Source organism: Drosophila novamexicana, unplaced genomic scaffold, assembly GCF_003285875.2.
Source record: "Drosophila novamexicana strain 15010-1031.04,08,12 unplaced genomic scaffold, DnovRS2.1 tig00000108-arrow-pilon, whole genome shotgun sequence".
Classification (NCBI taxonomy): Eukaryota; Metazoa; Arthropoda; class Insecta; order Diptera; family Drosophilidae; genus Drosophila; species Drosophila novamexicana.
The window spans coordinates 2714746-2734286 of record NW_020824772.1 but is presented as its reverse complement, the minus strand read 5'-3'; the positions used below and the strand labels follow the sequence as shown (position 1 = coordinate 2734286).

At 41.5% G+C, this 19541-nt stretch overlaps 2 protein-coding genes across 2 annotated transcripts; both read right to left on the bottom strand.

Moving 5' to 3' along the window:
* Positions 1-1423: 1423 nt before the first annotated feature.
* Positions 1424-2563, bottom strand: LOC115772108 (PE-PGRS family protein PE_PGRS16). The gene is made up of 3 exons (XM_030718075.1): positions 2469-2563; positions 1621-2405; positions 1424-1565 (listed from the first exon to the last, which is right to left on the bottom strand). Exons 1-3 carry the CDS (start codon positions 2481-2483, stop codon positions 1553-1555), a joined length of 813 nt encoding a protein of 270 aa, XP_030573935.1. The 5' UTR covers positions 2484-2563; the 3' UTR covers positions 1424-1552.
* A 15227-nt stretch (positions 2564-17790) lies between these two features.
* On the bottom strand, positions 17791-18778 carry LOC115771683 (octopamine receptor Oamb-like). The gene is made up of 2 exons (XM_030717500.1): positions 18775-18778; positions 17791-18722 (listed from the first exon to the last, which is right to left on the bottom strand). Exons 1-2 carry the CDS (start codon positions 18776-18778, stop codon positions 17791-17793), a joined length of 936 nt encoding a protein of 311 aa, XP_030573360.1.
* Between the last annotated feature and the right edge of the window lie 763 nt (positions 18779-19541).

The following is a 19541-nucleotide window of genomic DNA, read 5'->3' as shown; positions in this document are numbered from 1 at the left end:
TCGAAACATTGTTATTAAAGAAACGCTGGGCTATTGTTAAATTTTTTAAATTTAGCTGAAAAGAGTTCCACCTGAGTGAGTTGTAATCCTTGGAAATTCGCGAGAATTTATGTATAGTTGTGATTTGATGAAAAGGCACATTCCTGAAAATGGGACTTCTAATGAAATTTAATTATGTGTGGCTGTGGTTTGCATTAAAATTATATTTATATTAAAAATAGCAAGTGCTTTTACGGTTACAAAGCAAAACTTACTCAATATTTAAATGAATATAAATAAATTTACCTTCAAATAAATTTAAAATTGAATGAATATATTCCTTAATCATATTAAATCTGTATGCTGATTAGGCAGAATATGCAATTTCAGTTTTTAAGTCCTGTTCTATTGTCCAGCCGCAACTGCCCGATATACAAATGTTTAATTGTTTCCATACCCGCTTAATTATCTCTGACAATAACAAAACCAAAGTTTACACAAATAAAGTAGATGCTCGAACAATTTAAAACAACACGCGAAGATAATGTAACACAATTTACTGCCGCTGTAGTTGATGCAGCAAATGCGCTGAACATTTCGCGCATTTGCACAACAAAGTAAGCAGCGAGAAATGTGAAATGTGAAATGCGATTGCCGAATGCTGATTGCTGTCTGGCAAACAATTTTCCACGGTTTTCCTTTTCATTTGCGCCAAATGCTGCCGCGGGGAGGCATTCAATGCAGCAAATTGCTGCATTCGCTGCATTTTGGTGTTGAACGTGCACTGCAACAAGCTGACAATTTGTCGTATATGCAACAGCAGCAGCAGCAGCAGCAGCTGTCAAGTGCAACAATATGGAAAATATTGAATATTTGTCAATTTGTTGTTGACATGTGGTATTAAACTAACATGCCCTCTCGCTCTTTCACTTACTCTATTCCTTTCCTATTAGTTTGGCTCTTAATAGTATGCAAATGTTTGTTGCCTGCTTTTAGGCATGTGAGTAATTTATGACGCTGTTGAAAGCTGCTGTCAAAAGCTCATTAATGTGACACACAATTATGCAAAACTCCAAAAGCTAACAACAACAAATTCTTGGACATGAGCACAGTGGTAGCCGGAAATGTAGGACAAGCTTATTTATTGCTATTTCAGAAAAGTTTAAATTGCTGAGATAATGCCGTTAAATAATGCCGGAACAAGGCGAGTGAAAGAGAGCGAGAAAGAGAGAGAGAGAAAGAGAGGGAGAGAGCAAATATAAATCTCGATTTTCCTTGCTATTGTAAATGTCAAGCAGCTGTGGCTAGGCTAGAACTTTGTCCAGCTGCTGCTCGCCAGTTGCTTGGCCCAGTTTGTAAACTGCAAGGATTTATTGCAGGCCTTAATTGCATGCTGTGCCAGAGCTAAGCACTATTATATATCTATATGGACACAGAGTAGTGCTTGCGTTTTGGGCATTCTCGAATTTTAATATTCGTTTGCTTGATTCTCACATAGTTGACTAGTCCTATGGCTAATAGAGACACTTAAAAGGCTACGTTGAACTGGCTGCTGATGGCACAGGACATTTGCTTAGACCACGGCGCTGTAAGCGGAGAATGTGAGCATTCATCAAATCAAGTATTTCGAAACCTTCTTACATCAAATTGTTTTCCGGCTGTGGCCAAACGGGCGCCGGAAGTAGGACAGCTGCTGGTGCTGGTTGTGGTGCTGCGCCACCGGCACCGCCGCCGCCGCCGGCCCCATTGCGTGCTCCTTGACCGCCTTTGCCACCTTTTCCACCCTTGGAGCCATCTGGTCCGTCGGGTCCATCAGCGCCATCGGCACCGTCCTCGCCATCCGGCTGTGCACCGGCTGGACTGGGTGCACCGGGCTCGCCGTTTTGGCCATTCTCGCCGGATGTGGCTGTTCCACCGCCACCGCCACCTCCTCCGGCGCCGCCACCACCAGCACCGCCACCGCCCCCGGAACCGCCACTGCCTCCAGCTCCGCCCAAAATGCCACCAGCTTGTCCTGCCTGCCCTGCGCCGCCTCCGCCGCCTCCGCCACCGCCACCATCACCACTATCGCCACCAGATCCTGCACTAGCCGCAGCAGCAGCACTTGAAGCCGCCTCATCAGCATCACTACCTTCCGCAGAAGCAGCGTTGTCAATTGTCAGCGCCTCGTCATTCAAGCTGGCGTCTACGGTAGAGGACTCCACATATTCGCCCTCCAGGCCCGGCTGTGGCTTCCACAAGCCATCATCTGCGTTAATTGGCGGCTTATAGCTGCCATCATCCTCTGGCGGCTGCACAAGTAACAGGATTGGCACCGGCTGTGCTACTAAATATGTGCCAGACACTGGCAGCGGTAATGGGACCACATGAGCCGAGCCACAATCGATGTGGTGGGCGGCCAATAGGGCCACAAGCGGCAGTAGCAACTGCAGGTGTAAATTTTCGAAATCTCCGAAACTGGCATCAATAAAATCCAATTAATTGCTTACCGCTGTTGTTCGCATACTGTGCGTAAATGAATGGCAAATTATATATCCCTTTTGAGTCCGATCTCGGCTGAGGCTGAGGTGGAACTGACTCCATTGGTCATGCCCTAACGATGCTTTTATATATTGTCTGCTTGCTGTTCGATTGATTAATTGGAACTGGGTTACGAGTAGCGACATTGTCTATAAATGGTATCAGCTTCTACTCTAGCAATGCAATCGCATAAATCAAGTTCGATCCCAGTTAATTACAGCAAAATGCACTATTATAATCTTACCAACAACAATTACGCTGCACAATGACCGTGTTAGTTTGTCCAGTGTAGTTCACAGAACACAGAACAAATCAAATACGCAGTTTAGTTTGCTCTGAATGAATATTTCTTATGCTAGGGGTATTCCCCAAGGTCAGCATACTTACACCAATACCTTCTCATTTCCTCTGCTCATGAAAAAGAAAAATTTCAATAAAATGTCGGCAACTGCTTGGATAAATAAATGAACATTTATTTGCTATGTTAGGGGTATTCCATAGGCGCACTTCCTAAAAAATAATAATTTGGATAAAATGTTACCAAATATTTGATAAGTAATAGAATGATTATGCCCGAGGTGTTCCCCAAAAATAAATACCTTTTAATTTCACATTTTCATTGTTAATAATAATGTGGGTAACATGTTAATACTATATTATTATTAATAGCTTGTCATATCTGTGTCACTGATACCATAGGGTATCTGAACTATCCAATGCTGCAGCATTACCTAATCGAGATTCTTGAAATTTCTCACTAGTTGATCTACTAATAAATAATTAAAATGCCTTCCCACTGAAATGCGCCGCTGTCAGCGGTGGCAGCACCCCGAGATAAGATGCCATTCATGGCCATGTGCCGGCAGTCAAGAATCTGAACTCTCTGAGGAGGCAGCAGTCCGCCAAGCGGCTTAAAGTGGCGTTGGCGTCGCTGACTCCATGGCTGGGGCGTGATAGCATGTGAATTGTGGTCGTGTTGGAGGCAAAAGTGGCGTTTGAAGAGTAGCCCAACCGGTTTCTGTATTCAGCGTCGCGTGTCAAATGTGTAACACAGTGGTGGCAAAAATTAAGTGCTAGCTGAGGGGCAATTGTGGCTGCTGGGGTTGCTGTGCCGCCTGATAGCTTCTTCTGGGCTTCTCATAAATGATGAGCAACTATTAAACCCTATGCAGCTACGACTAAATCAATTAAGCCAACAAGCCCAAAGAACAACAACAACAACCATAAGGGACTGCAAGGAACGAGTAACGGCAACGAGCCCATTATCATCATCATCCTCGTTCTCGCCTTGGCTATGTCCCCATGCTCATTCTTAACATTCAGCTACAAAGCCCGGAACATTATTCACAGCAACAAAGGGGAGGGCGGGCGAGCTGGCAACTTAGTAAAACTAAATTGTTTGTGCGTGTGCCACCAGCTGATAAAAAGACGCAGCGTGTGCGCTCCAAGGAGTGTGGAGCCAGTTAGTTAGTTGGCTAGTTAGCCAGTAACACCCCCTCCATCAGCTCGGACAAAGTTGCAGGCAATTAGCCCTGCGTCGGACTTTGGAACGCGACTAGCACATGAAATGATGCCAACGCTGCGCATTTGGTCATAACATTTGACTGAGATTCAATTTTGCTGGCATTGCAAATATTTTTGCGCCTCAGTGTGGCCATTGACCACTGTCCAAGGTGGAGCTGGTGGCGTGTGCTATTAATCAAAACTGAGGCGCCAATCGACGAGCCGCAGACGCAAACAATGCGCTTAAATATGTTGCCCATAAATGGCTGGGAGCCCAGCAAGGAGGCGACCATTCATTCACACATATCCTGGCCGCTCCTAGCCGCACCCTGGCCACGCCTTTGGGGTAGACGCATATAAATAGTTTTGCTGGGGACTCGACGGTGCTTCATTTGTTAGCTGACTGACAGCCAAGTCAAGTTGACGTTGCCATCGACTCTGCACGCGGACAGTGACAACAACAACAACCACAAACAACAACAACAACAACAACAACAACAACAACAAACAACAAAGGGATTTTTGTTGTCGTTACTCTGAGACACAAAAAGGCTTCTACGTGCCTCGCATGTGCGTTTTGTGTGGGCGTGTATTGCCACAACACTAAGGGGAAGACCGCACGATGCGCAGATCGAAAACAGTTTACAGAAATGATTACCACTGGGCGAATGCCTAATGAGCAATGTGGCGTATGTGTGATGTATTGCTGTGTGCCCTGCACAGACGAATGCCTGGCAGAGTGTGTGAGCAGCATCCCATGGAGCTGTCAGTGGGTATAGTCCATCACCGTCATCAGTGTGCTACATGCCCGCAATTGTAAATTCATTGTACACCCATGTGTTTAATTAAAAGTCTAGCTTTGCGCTTATTGCTATTGCTATTTATATGAAAGAAATGTATTTCATGCTACCCGTAATCATGTGTGTAATCAGGATTAATTTTTTTAAAATAAATACGTAAGAGAGGCAGCATGAATCATTTCGACTTTTATTACTTCCGCTAACAGAAACCTCACTTATAACATTATAGCTAGACTAGCTATAATTTATTATATATGAGCAAGGCGCCTAACCAACTATCTAACCTCAGCCTGAAAAGTTATTGATTTTTATTCGAATACAATGGAGCTTCAAATGTGTACAAGATTACTAAGATAAAGACCTTTCAAGGTCAATAAAATGTATAGCTGATGTGGGATAAGTTAGGGCAACTTTTACTGTGTTCTATTCTGTAATCTATATCTATGATAAAGCTTCTACCGCAGCTGATTATTAGCATTAGTTGTGCGAACGATAAGAACATTTCTGTTGAGCTCAATTGTTCTCAAAGAAATCCCTCTCCGCTTCTAAACTTTGGCAACAATTCTCATAAATACTTAACTCATGTGAGCGTATCTATCATTCTAAATGCATTTCCTTTTCACCTTTAAAATAAGCCATGTAAGATGATTTATGATGCTTGTTGAAATACTCCTACACGACGCTGACACCACAAAAACGTATTCCCTGAGCTGAACTTTGACTGGTCTCAGTAAGTGGTATATAGAAGCCAAAAGCCCAGAGCATGACATTTACTGGGGGCGTCAAGTGTCGTCACAGCTGTCACAATATGCAGCATGCTGAAAGTGTCGACATAGCCATCAATAACAAGCGAGTGTTCAGTCAGACAAACATATTATAGTGCCGACGGAGTAGAGCACAAAACAAACCGCATTTAAATCATAATAAATCATAGAACTAGCCGTCAAAATTTACTTCCATGCCATTTGCTTCAAATGTTAAATGCATGAAAGCTGCGGTCGCCGCATTGTTCACATTTGCCGCTGGCGCTTTTCACGCCATGCGTCAGCTGACAATTTGACATTAGTTTAGCAATTGCAGTTGACAATAAAATGCATAAATATGATGTGCGTCATAAGCGCTTAAATTATGTCAACAATTATAACTATTTGCACCATTTACAAAAACAAAACTGTAAAAGCTAGAAAGCTGCAAGTCCGGAAAGTTGTGCCCGCAAATGTGGAAAATGTTTAGTAAAATCTTTGAGATAAAGTTCATTTGAGACGTGTTTCCCACTATTTTGGGGGTTCAACGTTGCATGGACGAAAGTTAAAGTTTCGTCTAATCACCTTCAAATCTTTTTTAGAAGAATTACATATGCACTTATATATATTTCTATGTATGTTTGCATGCAGATATGTACGTATGTATGTGTACAATATGTATGCAAGTGAACATGTATTTTAATAAGTATTTTCTCACGAATATTCATAGGATATACTTTGATGTTAAATGCCATACTTACATATTCTTTAGAGCGTTTTTCTGCTCATTTTTTGGTAAGTACATATTCTTATTTATATTTATTTATCAGTAAGTGCAAACAAAAAAATAACAAAATTTATATCTAATTTTATTATGTTAATTACATTTATAGAGAAATTACATAAATTCACAAATTTTCATAATAATCAGTTTAGACTTAAAAAAGAATTTGTATGGAAAACAGTTTTTAGAAGGAGATGAGGAGGCTTTTCTACGAATTTCCCGTTTGCTCTTTATTGTACGCTTGATATATAGGATTCAATTTCTCTAGCAAATATGAGTCATCAAAAAAAAAGAAGAAAAGTACATATATATCAAATTAATAATAAATTGCAACGATGAGCCGCTCATCAGCCTGTCTGACGAGCATTGTAAAATCGTCTCAAGTGTTAAAGTTATTAAACAAAAAGTATATATATAGATTTATGAGACCGTATACAGATATTTGCACACATTTTTATTGGACTCATATACTTGTTGCCCATTAAGTGGGCATAAAATAAGAAATAAAATGAACTGAAAGCGATTACAAAAAGCTCGTCGAGCCGTATAAAATGCGTGAAACTGAATGTTTGGGCACTAACAAGTGTTGCAATATTTTTATTGTTTTTATTGAGCGCCAACAAATTGGTTTTGCTTGAGTCAGTCAGCCGCCTATGTTGGCTTTTATGATCATATCATAACGGAATTTTTATTATTTCTTTAGTTTTCTGTTCGACTTTGATTGCATTTGTTGGCATCGTCCCGTCCCGCGTTCCTGTTATGAACTGAAGGCGTTTATTGGTTTTTTCACGCCATTGCTAATGAGTAAAACATTTACGAGCTGCCCCAACACCCCCAAATCCCGGCGGCTAACAAGTAACAACATCAGCAACAACAACAGCTAGGGCAATTCTTTTCGCTTGGTCAACTTTATGTGTAAGAGCTTTAAGGCCAACAAAATTTGTGCTGTTTAATTTAAGGCAGCTCATGTGCAAAGCCCTGAGTAAATCTCTTGTAACCAAGAATTTGCTATTAATAGTACTGTTATTCAAGCCCAGCGGGGCTTATCATCAGCCTGTCGCCATCTTGTCTGGCGCTTTCTTCGCAAGAACCGCAAGTATCCGCCCCTGGTGCCCATCCATCAATTTGGTCTACTTTATCGATAAGCAAAGCATTAGCCTGATCCCTCATCGTCCTGTAAGTATGTGTGGGTGTGGGTGTGGTTATGATTTGGTCACAGTTACTGATAATGCGCACAATCTAAGCACATACCAGTTGAGGCAAAGGCTTTTGGGTTTTGGAGTTTACATAAATGGACTAACTTTTAAGCGAAGCAAAAACTAAGGTCGAACAGTTGGAATATACTTGTGCTTCAATTGATACCATTGTCCATGGCCTCATTTCCATTCGGACCAAAAATATGACGTCTAAACTCTTGCCTTAAATAATTGGTCCTACCAGCAGCAGCATTAGCAACGACAAGCTCCTAACCCTGTCTAAAACTCACTCCCAATTCAAGTCGAAGTCACAGGCAAAGTCACATTTCTAGTTACAGAGCACAAAAAGCCATTTATGCAAACTGCTGTTGGCAGTTGAAAGCAATTGGCAGCAATGTGAATGGAAATGGAAGCTGTTCCTGATAATTGAATGTATTGTTCTGAGAGTTTTTGTGTTTTTGTCATGCTTCTAGTGTCTTGTAAGAAGCTGGCAGATTTGGTTTAGTTGTCGCCCATTTATATAAATGTCTATAGGGGAGACACTGGGCACAGTCGCAGCTGGAGTAGACCACAGAGATTCGAGTGCGTATTATATCATTCCTTTTCGGTGGGCGTCTAGTTTTGGCTGATGACGCACTTTCGGTGCTTGGCGCCGCTGTGGCCTTGTAGTTGTTCTTTCGTCATCGCACACAGAGTAAAAGACAACAACCTGTTGGATGGGGAGCGCTTGCTGGCTCATCAGTCAAAGAATTGCAGATGTAATAAATGTTTGAAGGATTCTTTGCAATGACATTTGTATTTCTCTCCGTTACCAAAAATAAGATTTAAGCGAGTCTGCTTATGAATAAATCGATTGGGTACACTTACTTAAGTTAGCTTCTTCGCAGCGAAACGACGTAGATGTGGTGTCTTTAATTTCCTGGGGGTATTTATGGATTTATACCTGTCTCACTCTAACAAAAAATAGCTCAATTTGCTTTCTCTTTTAGCTATTGATGAGCTTGGCAGGGCAAGAAACAACAAACATACAACCAAAGCAAATCAAAATTGAACATACAGGCCAAAAATACGCTCAAAGCCAATTTACATGTGACTCAGTCAAAGATTGTGATTGTGTGTGTGGGTGTGTGTGTGTGTGTGTATACTCCACCTGATCCCATTTCGAATGGGGACTTGACTTTTATGTAGCGGCTGTTGACTTTCCACATTGCCTTGTACCTACCCTTAAAACAAATCATCTTTTATTATAACGCATTAATCATACGCACTGTGCGCCCCGCTGCTTTGCTTTGCTGCGGAAGTGCAAAGATCTTGCTTACAGTACAAGCACTCACATATACACACATACAGCTAGCAAATTTTGTGTTTCGTTTCGTTTTGTTTCACTTCGCTTGCTGCTTTTCATCAGGTTTTGCCAGGGCTTTTAATTTTTTGCGCCCCGTTGTTGCCTACTTTTGTGCTGGGCCCATAATTTATGGCCAGGTGTGCAGCAGCTCTAATTGCGTGATAAGTTTCAGCAATGAGTATTTTGTGTTTTATTTTATTTTATTTTGTTTTTGTATTTGTATTTCCTGATGTTCTATCAGGCGTTTCTGTTACAATTGACGTCAATTTTTTGTGTTTTAGAAATTGGCTTTAACTAGGCTGCTTGAGCGGTACCCCGGGAGCCAATTGATTTATGGCTGCGGCTTATTAACAGCGCTCGTTGTGAGGCAAGGCAACCGCAGCAGTGCTTTGACATTTGGGCCAACGGCAAACAGCTCAATTGGCTGCCTTTAATTGAGACGCAAAAAGTTAGCTACTTAAAATGCTCGGCTCATCGCTGCAGTTGGGCGCACAGCGTGTAAACTGGAGCATACTTTTCAGCTTTTTTTTTGCACACAATCTCCAAAGCTGACAATGTCGCTGTTTTTCCTGGCGCAACAACAACAATCACAACTACGACAGAAACAACAATGCCAACCCATAAAAGCATTGAACGCTCGTTTAGCTGCACGTCGCACCAGAATAGCTTCGGGGTGTTTGGGGTTTTACGTTTACAGTTTAGAGCGGAAGCGGTGGTTGGTGTAGGGGGGATCAATGGAAACTGCAATTGTTGCTGTATTACTGCGGCAAAACGCGACTGTGATACGTGGCCACGTGGGGTGGCATGCAGCTGTTTAATGCCAGCCAGCCAAGCGGCAGGACGTCTGTTTATCTTGGCCCTGTCAACGGCATAATGCTGGCTCCGAACGCAGTTCGACATTTAGTAGGCAAACCCATGAAAAGCCCTAAAAGGACATACAGCAAAAACGACACTATGTGGCAACGCACTAAAATATTTCGTATTCAAAGAACCCAGTTGACTTTCAGCTAGAATGCTGTTCCACGGGCCATGTGGGCTTCAATCGCCCCCTGAGCATGTGGGCGTGATGCGCAACCGGAAAAATTGGACTGAGTTCTAAGTGGGCCAGACTTGGCTGAAGGTTAGCGCGCGCTGTCTCTGCATACACAGTGTCTATTACAAACACAACTCAGATATCAGAATGTCATGCCAGAAGCTTACATTTAAATTCACAACATCAAGCACCAAATTAATGTGAACATTTTGATTTTGATTAGGAGTGAATGAAAATAAATGGCAGCGTAAAGTCAAATGTAAATACTGGTAAGCAAGGCAGCCATTTCTTGGGAATGGCATTAAAATGTTAATTTTAGAGCGCAAATTATTGAGAAATGACAGCGAAATAGGTTAAACAAGTAATTTATATACCATTTTTTGTTGCTCTCTCGACCAGAGAACGCAAGAATTGACACAAATAAATAACTGATTTTATAAAATGCTTGAATTAAGTTAAACAACGAAGACCTTCAATGTATAAGGCATAAATTATGTGCTAGAAGCTCAAATTAGCTTTTAAAGCTTATGAATGCGTTGATCTGGCTTAAAAATGCGTCAAGGTGCAATCAATCACACTTAAAGCTCAATAAATCATATTTTAAGCTCAAAGCCTTAAACGTTTTCGTCTTTAACTGCTCTCGAGAAGACTATCGTGGCGTAAACAGTTGATTCTAACATTTCATTTCAATTCGATGGATCTTAAACTTATTTTCAAATATCTTTGTAACATTTAACTTATAACATGGAGCTCAAGATAGACTTACATTTTCCAGGTGCGGAATTGGCTGAAAAGGCTATGTCTAAAATTGTAAGACCAGGGGATCTGCTTTATGTATGTATGTATGAAAGTATGAATATACGAGTGTGTGTATTTGTAAGTATTAATGTGCGTTTCTATGAATGCATTTATGTATATATGAATTTGTGTATGTTTGCAAGTTTACTGAAAATAAAAAAAAAAGTATTCTTAATTTATGCTCTACTACGCGATTCTCATATATGTAAGTATGTACCGGTTCAGCAGCACTGGTAAATTTGCGTAATAAGGTTATTTGAAAGTTTTTGTTTACCGCCGTCAAAATATTTTTTATAGATATTTGTAAAATAGCCAGGTAATACCCGCTTTTAACAGATTACCAAATAGAATTTTTAAATACATTTTATAACAAAATATTTGTCTAACATTCTCACATCACATGCAGTCAATACCGCAAACCACATCCACGTTCGCTGCGCTAGTGCAGTGTGAATTAAGGCATGGGCATTCCGCGAGTTGCTGTCATAATAGCATAAAAGTTATTCACAGCCCGGCAGTCACACATATTCTTAAAGAAACCTCCGTCATATTTATGGCTGCGTCATAAATTTGAGCATCGCGGCTGGCAGTGCAAACAGTTGTGAGAATTTTTATAAACGGAGGCCCTTCCGGCTGAGGGTTCGGAGAACCGTTGCCGGTGTCCGCCATTTTCTGGCAATAAACTTGCAATTAATGGCCACCAAATGAGTTTGAATGGCCAAGCCTCCGGGGCCGCTTTGTGCCTGCGCCTTTTGTGCGCCTCAGGTGGTTTCAGTCTGTTTGTTTGGCTTGCGGTGAGCTGCGACCCGCCCCCAAAGGTGTTGATGACCCAGAATCAGTGACTAATGCTCTTCAATTTATATGCGTGCTTTAATTTTTAAGCTGAGGGTGCCTAAAGCAATTTTCATTTATGCCAGCATGCATTTTGTTTAATAATTCAATTATTATTTAAAGATTTGCCGTCATGGTGTCAAACCAATTAATATGTCTCATCTGCCAATTAGAAAATCGAAGAGTTATTCCACATTGTTGTAAACTTGTTCTACAGCTTAACGCGCACATAATTGAGAATGTTGCTGCTGCTGCCTTTGCTGGGCTCATTTTCAATTCAGCTTCAGGCGTATATTTTGTTCTATTTAAAATGTTTATGGCAAGCAGCAAATATTTTGGTGACTGCTTTTACCTTGTGCTCAGCTTGTGGAGATGGGCGCGTGCCGTATTAATTTCAACATAGCACGAGGGAAAGCAACAATTGTTGAATTTTCTATAAAATATTCTATTTTTGTAGTCTATTTTTGGCTTCAGATAATTGGGCTAGCCAAAATTGCTTTATGGATAATTAAAGTACAAAATATTAAAAATATGTTTGCTATATCTTATTTCCATCAGTTTGAGCCATAGCTGCAAATTCCGAAAATAAATTATCTACTCTTATGGCTCGTTAGTCTGACTTTCCTTATCCTAGAAACATTTACATTTTTAATAATTGGAATTTTCCATTTTCTGTTTCTGTTTCCTACGAAGTTTAGTAAGAGTTAATATGCAGGCCTTAACAGTTTTGCTTTAAAAACGGTTTGTAGCCTCTTAGGATGTACACAGAAATTATTATTGCAAAATCACGTGGCCATCGCCAGTGTGAAGCTAAGACTCTGACACTGCATACAGCTTTTAACAAACACACTCTCAACCACACATACAAAACAAACGAGAGACAACAAACGTCTGGCCATGGCAATGACTTTAACTTCCGCTTCCGCTTGTAACAAAACGCTGGGGGCAAAGAAGTTAATAAAAGAGAAACCAACTTTTTTGTGCTTTGTTTAAACAAGATTTCAGGCCGTTTAGGTACATTCTTTTTTTTTTTTTGTGATGAAACGAACAGAGACAGTTCACTTAGGCTGAGTTTTGCTCTAAGCTAATTTAGGTAATTTAAGGAAGTTTCCAAGTGCGCTTTGGAACTGCGTCTCATTTAATGGCAGCTCAGCAGAATGGAATTATAAGTGCGTGAAATCGAGTGTCAACAAGGATAAGAACCCACTAATATTGGCAACTGGACAAGGGCCGCGTTTGGCTTGGCTTCAACTGCATTCGCCGATTCCCCCTGACTGACCAAAATTGAATTCAAGCAAATCGGCTATTAAATTGAGTTGAATGTCTGCCAGAAATGATAATTCAGTTGACAGCAGCCACAAACAGCAATTCAAACAACAACAAAAACGTTCGACAAAATGTGACCAAAAACATTTTAACACATAACTGCAAGTGGCGCGAAAAATCCAAAAAAGTCAAATGGACTGCGACTGCGATGGAAACTTGAAAGTGGAGTGTGGTTAAAGTGGAGTGGACTATAGCGTGGAGTGGAGGTGAGTGTGGTTAAAGTATATCCGCTTGACTTTGCTGTGTTTTGTTTTGCCATAAAAGTCAATTGCTTGCCATTTTTGCGGATTGGTCGCACCCGAAAATACTCGTTGCCATCAAGGCATAAAAATTAAAGTAAAATGGAAAGGGCAGAGTGGTCCTCAAATGTGTTCGGAAAATGTAGTCGTGGGTCCCCGATGCGGGTATACAGGCCTTTTCCGTCAAATAGCTAAACAAGAATCATGCCAATCCCAACCACGTTTGTCGGCCCACTTACGATTCCCTTGAGGGCCTTAGCAATGCTTTTTTTTATCCCCGTTTTTATTTTAACAAAAACCAATTGCCACTAACTGGGCTGAGTGTGCTGCTGCTCTGCTGCTGTGGTACTGGCTCTGTTGATGGCACCGCGGGCGACCATAACAATTAGACTGAAATTAAGGAAATTAACGCGTTGTGCAAATTGTCAGCAGCTTGCGTGTTGTGTGTTTGTCAGGCAGGGGGGCACGAAGTCATGATGGCTAGGGGTGGGGGGAAGGTAGAGTCCCACACATGGAAACTCATGTTGGCCATCATTGCGGATAACCGCGGCAGCAACTGTGCCCAAGTGTGGATCCATTTAAATAGCTATTAAGCACATATGCTTAAGCCGAATAATATAATAAAGCTACGTATTAAGTCCAGGTTAGTGTGCTGAAGCTTAAAAATATGGTTTATAAATCAGATTATATAGATATTGAATCGATCCTTACAGATAATTCGTGTTGGTCTTTCATAATAGCATTTTTCAAATGCTCGCGGCTGCACTTTGAAATTAAAAACAGCATAAAAACCAATATATTGAATTAATATCTACATACAACTATTAGTCCTGGCCGATAGAAATTTAATAAAAACGTATTTCCGTGATGTTGGGAATTCCGCAACTTTTTCTGTGAAAATTCATTTGTAAAGTTTTTCATACTTTTCGCTAAATCTATTCCTCTTAGATGGAAAATGCGGCTCAACAATTGAATTAACGAGAGTTTCTTTTCTGAAGTTCAAGTTTATTAACACGAGAATAAATTGAACAGGAAACCTACGAGTGCAAGTTTTCGGTTCTTAAGGTAACTCATTTTCGACGTGAGATACCGCATTAGACATCAAGATAGTACGGGTAGATAGAATATTTCCACGGGCGGGAAATTAAAATTGATGCCTTCAATATGAAGCAAAAAACTAAGACCGCGCAAGGCCTGGAAATATCACCTAGTTTGTTCATAAACTTTACTTGTTTGTGTATTTTTAGACAGTAAATAGGCAGCACTGTTAAATAAATGCCGTGCGATTTCGAGTAAAACTTTGCCAATACTAAACCAAACTAAACTAAAGTCCAATACTAAACTTTTGCATAAACCAGACAAACAAAGTTAAAAGCAAATGCTCTAAAACCGTGCCGTACGGCTCAATAAGTTTTTGAGACAATTATTTAGTGAAAAAATATACAATTCGCCCATCAATTGTTCCCCCGAACACTTCGATTCACTTTGCGGCTGCATTGGAACTTTTGCTTAACACGTTTACTGCAAAAAGTATGCGAACAGTTCACTGAATTTTCCGTGTTTTAGAGTTGTCTACAGTTTTTGCTAAGCTGCAGCTAACTTCTGTTCGTTCCAGACGTTCGTTTAAGATATTATTGTTGTTATTATTGTGTATTGTTGTGCACTGTACATACTGGCAAAGTGTACATACATATATTTCTTTGTTCGCTTCATTGCACAATCGGCTTTATAGTCTGGCACGCCGAACTGACTTCTTGAATAAGCCGAGGAAAACGAAAAGGAATACTCCTTTTAAAAGCTAGGATTTTGGCTTAGGTTTCTGCCTTAGAGTGGTTGCTGCCATCGACAAAAAAAAAAAAAAAATAACAGGAAAAAAAGTTGCAATCTAGACTTGGCACGAAAATCAATTACAGCAATCCATGGAATATGGGGCATATGTCATCAGTTGATCTTAGTGGTAGTTCGCCCAGTCGAAACGACAATATTTACATGGTAAAAGTCAACTTTAAAAGTTCATATTGTGGTCGTAGAAATGGTAGAATTGTTGTTTCTGCACACACTCCCACTCTTCGTCTTTCTCCCTCGCTCTCTGCTCCTATAACCTTTCATTTTCCCGGTTTGTATGCAGATTTGTTTGCTCTATCGATTGTGCGATAGCAAGGACTGTTTGAGTGACCTCTGCACCCTTTGCTTGTCTTGTCCTGCCGTTTGTTTGTCCGCCTCTGTGCACCTACCAAAGCAAACAACTTCCGTGCGATGTCACGACTAAGCCGTGGCCAGTTAGGCCAGTCGGCCAGGCGGCTGAATGAGTGCATTCGTAGTACATTTATGTTTGTTTATTTTTCGAATTTTTTCTCATGTACCTATCACTCTTAAGGGCTTTAAAGGGAAACAGTAAAACAATAAACAGGCGGAGGTAAAGTGGCTTAAATGCAGCCTGCTTTACCTTCCCGGCAAATATTGAGAATAAAGCTCAAGTCCTAAAACCTTAAAATGTAGCTGTTAGTTTGCAGTTTTTTAGCATAATGCTATGAATTTAGTAGATTGATGGCTATAGGGCTTGAAAGTATACACTTTAGTCACACAACTATGACTGTGCGCTCATTAAACAGAACTCAATTTAATTAATTAAATCGGCAAATTTAAGACGCACTTAATCTAAATAAGTGTCTGATTGCTAGGCATTACGAAGAAGTTTGTATAGCTTGCTAAACTAAGCAGCACTCAACGGTTGCGGATGGACAGGGTGGCTTGGGTGGTTCCGTGTCGATGATAAACAATGGGTTTCCGCTGTCTGCCTGGATAATATGAGAGTCGAACTTAAATGAACAATCGATGTTATCTGCCGTAGCTGCCGTAGCTCCACGAATCACTTGCCCAGCGTGCACGTTTTTATGGAAGGTACTTAAACGGGGGAGCTCTGGAACTTTAGCGCCGAGCTAATGCGTTTTATCAATTGAGTTCCATCAAATGAAACACTTTGTAGCGAGAAGTGAAAGCGAAATGAAGTCAAATAAATTGGATTCCTCGAACGGAATAGGCGCCCAAAAGTTAGTTAGTGGTGCTCCGGCAAATAACCCCTCGCCGCATAAATTAGTTGCACGCTTCAATACGAGAACACAATCTCATTGCCCTAAAAGTATTTATTGTCTCAGTTTCGAAGAAAAAGTTGAAGGAGGCTGCCAGATTAAAGGTGTGTTCCCCGCAGGCTTGACTGACCAGCTTTATGTGCTGCTCTAACCGGGCTTTCATTATGTCCCAACCAGATGCAGTTTTTAATTTCTCCTTTGATGCTTCAGCCTTGGAATTTCTGTACCCTGCGGATTTAATTATGGGTATGAAGGGAGTGCTGAACTATGCAAAAAATAAAATATAAACCAATCGAACACATTTTTGTCTTTGTAAGCACTGGCATTTTTTACCTTTCCTTGAGTTTTTACACACCAGCATCAGGATCATATAAATTAAGGATAATTAAATAACAGGTACAAGCATTCAAGACACTTGTTCTAAGGTAATTAGCTAGTCGGGCAATCTTGACTAGAACATTCTTTAATTATGCTTTTTCTAGCTCTTTGTCCATAATCGCTGAGTGCTCATAAGAATTACGCCCAATTGAAAGGAAACCCATCACTCGGGTTTTTACTCTGGCATCTGAAAGGCGCAAAAAAATATAATCGCGTGCTGGTTTTTCAATAAATTAAGTAAGCATTTATTTATAGCACACTGAACATTTAACTGGAATCGTATGGAATATTATATTTGAGAATCATATGTATTTTCTTCATATGGTATATTCATATATGTCGCGATTATACACATATATTTTGAAAAGTATGTTAAAATCTGAACAGCACACAACATTAACATGTCAATAAACATTTATGGAATTACTATATTTAATACGCATTGTGCAACTATTTGGTTATGGCGATTTCTGTAATTATTTAACTTTTGCATATTATATGGAATTTTAAAGGTACAACTCTCAATTTTATTCCCGGCGATAATCTTTCTACCCGGCAACTATCGCAATTTGGTCTTCTCAAAGACTCACGCATATGTATATATGTAGACATCATTTATAACAAATAGACACAAATTTGATCTAGTATGAAATACTTTACTGCTCTGTCTTTTGACTAACTATTTAAAATCGATTTATGTGGATTACGCTTAAGCCAAAGAGTAATTAGTAGTTGAAACTATTCTATGCACATTTACAATTTATAGTTAATTTGCTTGTTCAAATGGAAAAAGCAGAATTTGTTTTGGTTTAACCAAACACGTTTCATCGTATTTTATCTGTGAGCTTTTAACTAGAAGCTTACATTTGTTCAGCACTGTTCTTAACTTGGCCTAATGCCTACTTCTATAGTATGTCTCCTTAGACCCTCGCATCGCTGTATTCGATGCGCACCGTGCGCCGCGGTCGCTGCCCTGGCATTGAATGGGGATTCTTCTCGTTGGTCGCCAGGCTACGCAGCGCCAGCAGCTCCCGCGGCTACAATTGCGTGCGCTTGGCCCCGCCATTGCTGGCTGAGGTTGGGATCTCGCCGGGAGCCTCGACATAGGAATAGGAGGGCGTTTCCATGACTAGCGGATGGCAAATCTCGTAGACGGGCACCTTCAGGCTCGTCTTACGCAACCCGCCCAAGCTGCTCTGCGAGCTTGAGCTGGGCCCAAATGAACGTCATCTGGACTCGTTGCCCAGCTCCGAATGGGAATGATGTAGCTCGCTCTCATCGCCAAAGCTGTGTGCCGCTGCACTGGGCGTAATGCTGGGCGTGCGCCCCTGAATGCGTACAGCAGACATGTCGGAGCCACGCCGGGAGCTCTTCAAGGAAACACTCTGGCGGGAGCAGAAGCATCGGCATATGATCCGCTTGAATGCAAAGCGGAAGTCCTTAGAGAAGAGCGCATATATCATAGGATTCACCGCCGAGTTGCAATAACCCAGCCAGAAGAGCACCGAAAAGAGTAGCGGATCAACGCAGTCCTGACAGAAGGGTCTGATTATATAAATCGTGAAGAACGGAAACCAGCAGAAGATGAACATGCCCACAATAATGGCCAATGTCTTTGCCGCCTTCGTCTCCATGCGAAAACGCTTCACCTGCGCCTTGATATTCCGTCTGCCCATCTTTTTGTTGGCGGCTCGCGGATGACCCACAACGCCGCCAACCTCGCTGCTGTTGCTCTGGCGTCGCGCCAGCTCAGGCAGCGCCTTGCTGACCTGTAAATAGCACGTGCTGCCGCCATGATGCTGCTGCCTATACAGTTGCGATTCTGTGGACTCGCGTCCATGGGCGCCATTGTAGTGTACGGAGAAGAGGGCATTGCTGGAGGTGCGCCGCGATTCATGAGTCGGCTCCGGCTGCGTCAGCTCGTTGATATTCTCGCTAGATGGATATGACACAGATATCTTGATCTTGTCGTGTTGATGATGCAGTCTTCGCGTCGCATATTTGCTCAGACGCTCCGGCGAGGGCGTTCCTAGTGTGGTTGTGGTGCTCTGTGTGCTGCCATTGCTGTGCATCGAGTCCTGCTGGTTGGAGCCACGTCCGCGATGTATGCGCAGCGTCAGACGCTGCTCCTCAAAACGTGAGCCAATGCCCTTGGAGCCTGCCAAATGGGAGAAATTGAATTAACATTAGTTTGGTGCTTCACACAATACACATAATGTTTCCCGTCTTATTGAATATTGCTCATACACCCCCTGCACACCACGCACGCATTTCAATGCGTTGCCATTGCCATTGCCTAAACTGTTTGGCGTAACCGTGTCATGTCTTGGCACTCTGCCAGGCTGCACTTTACTAAATTAAACGCGTAATTATGCAAATGTCTTAGCATAAACGCGACAAGCACTCAATGCTGGCCCCTGTCTCAGCGCCTTCCTTGGCAACAAAACTGTCCTGCTGTACGTCTTAAGCTGCCTTCAAAGCGAACTTTATTTCATTAACACACATACATTTGCATAATTTCACACACACACACTCACACATACAGACACTTGTACACACACTAACATTCATGTTGCGTGGGCCTAGCTGTTGCCTGTTTTGCATTTATTACTCATACGCACGTTTAACAGCTGTATAAATTTTCATTGCATGCCGCGTGAATGTAATGAATAATCAGCACAATAATACCATGTCATGCTGATTGTTACGCTGTTCAATTATTTATGGTTGCCTGATACGCCTCAAGCCGCGGCGCCGTCATATTGTTGCACGTTTGCACTGGGCTTGACCTATCCGGGCATTTTAATGGATATTGGATACAAGCACCTCGACTGTTTGATGTACAAATAACTCAATACAATCGCAATGCGAATTGATTGCATAGCCCACATTACTGTAGCTGAGGTGAGGTCTGGAAATGTACAGATGCACAGACACTAATGAAAATTCCCAGAATGCTACCTGAATATTGAAAAGT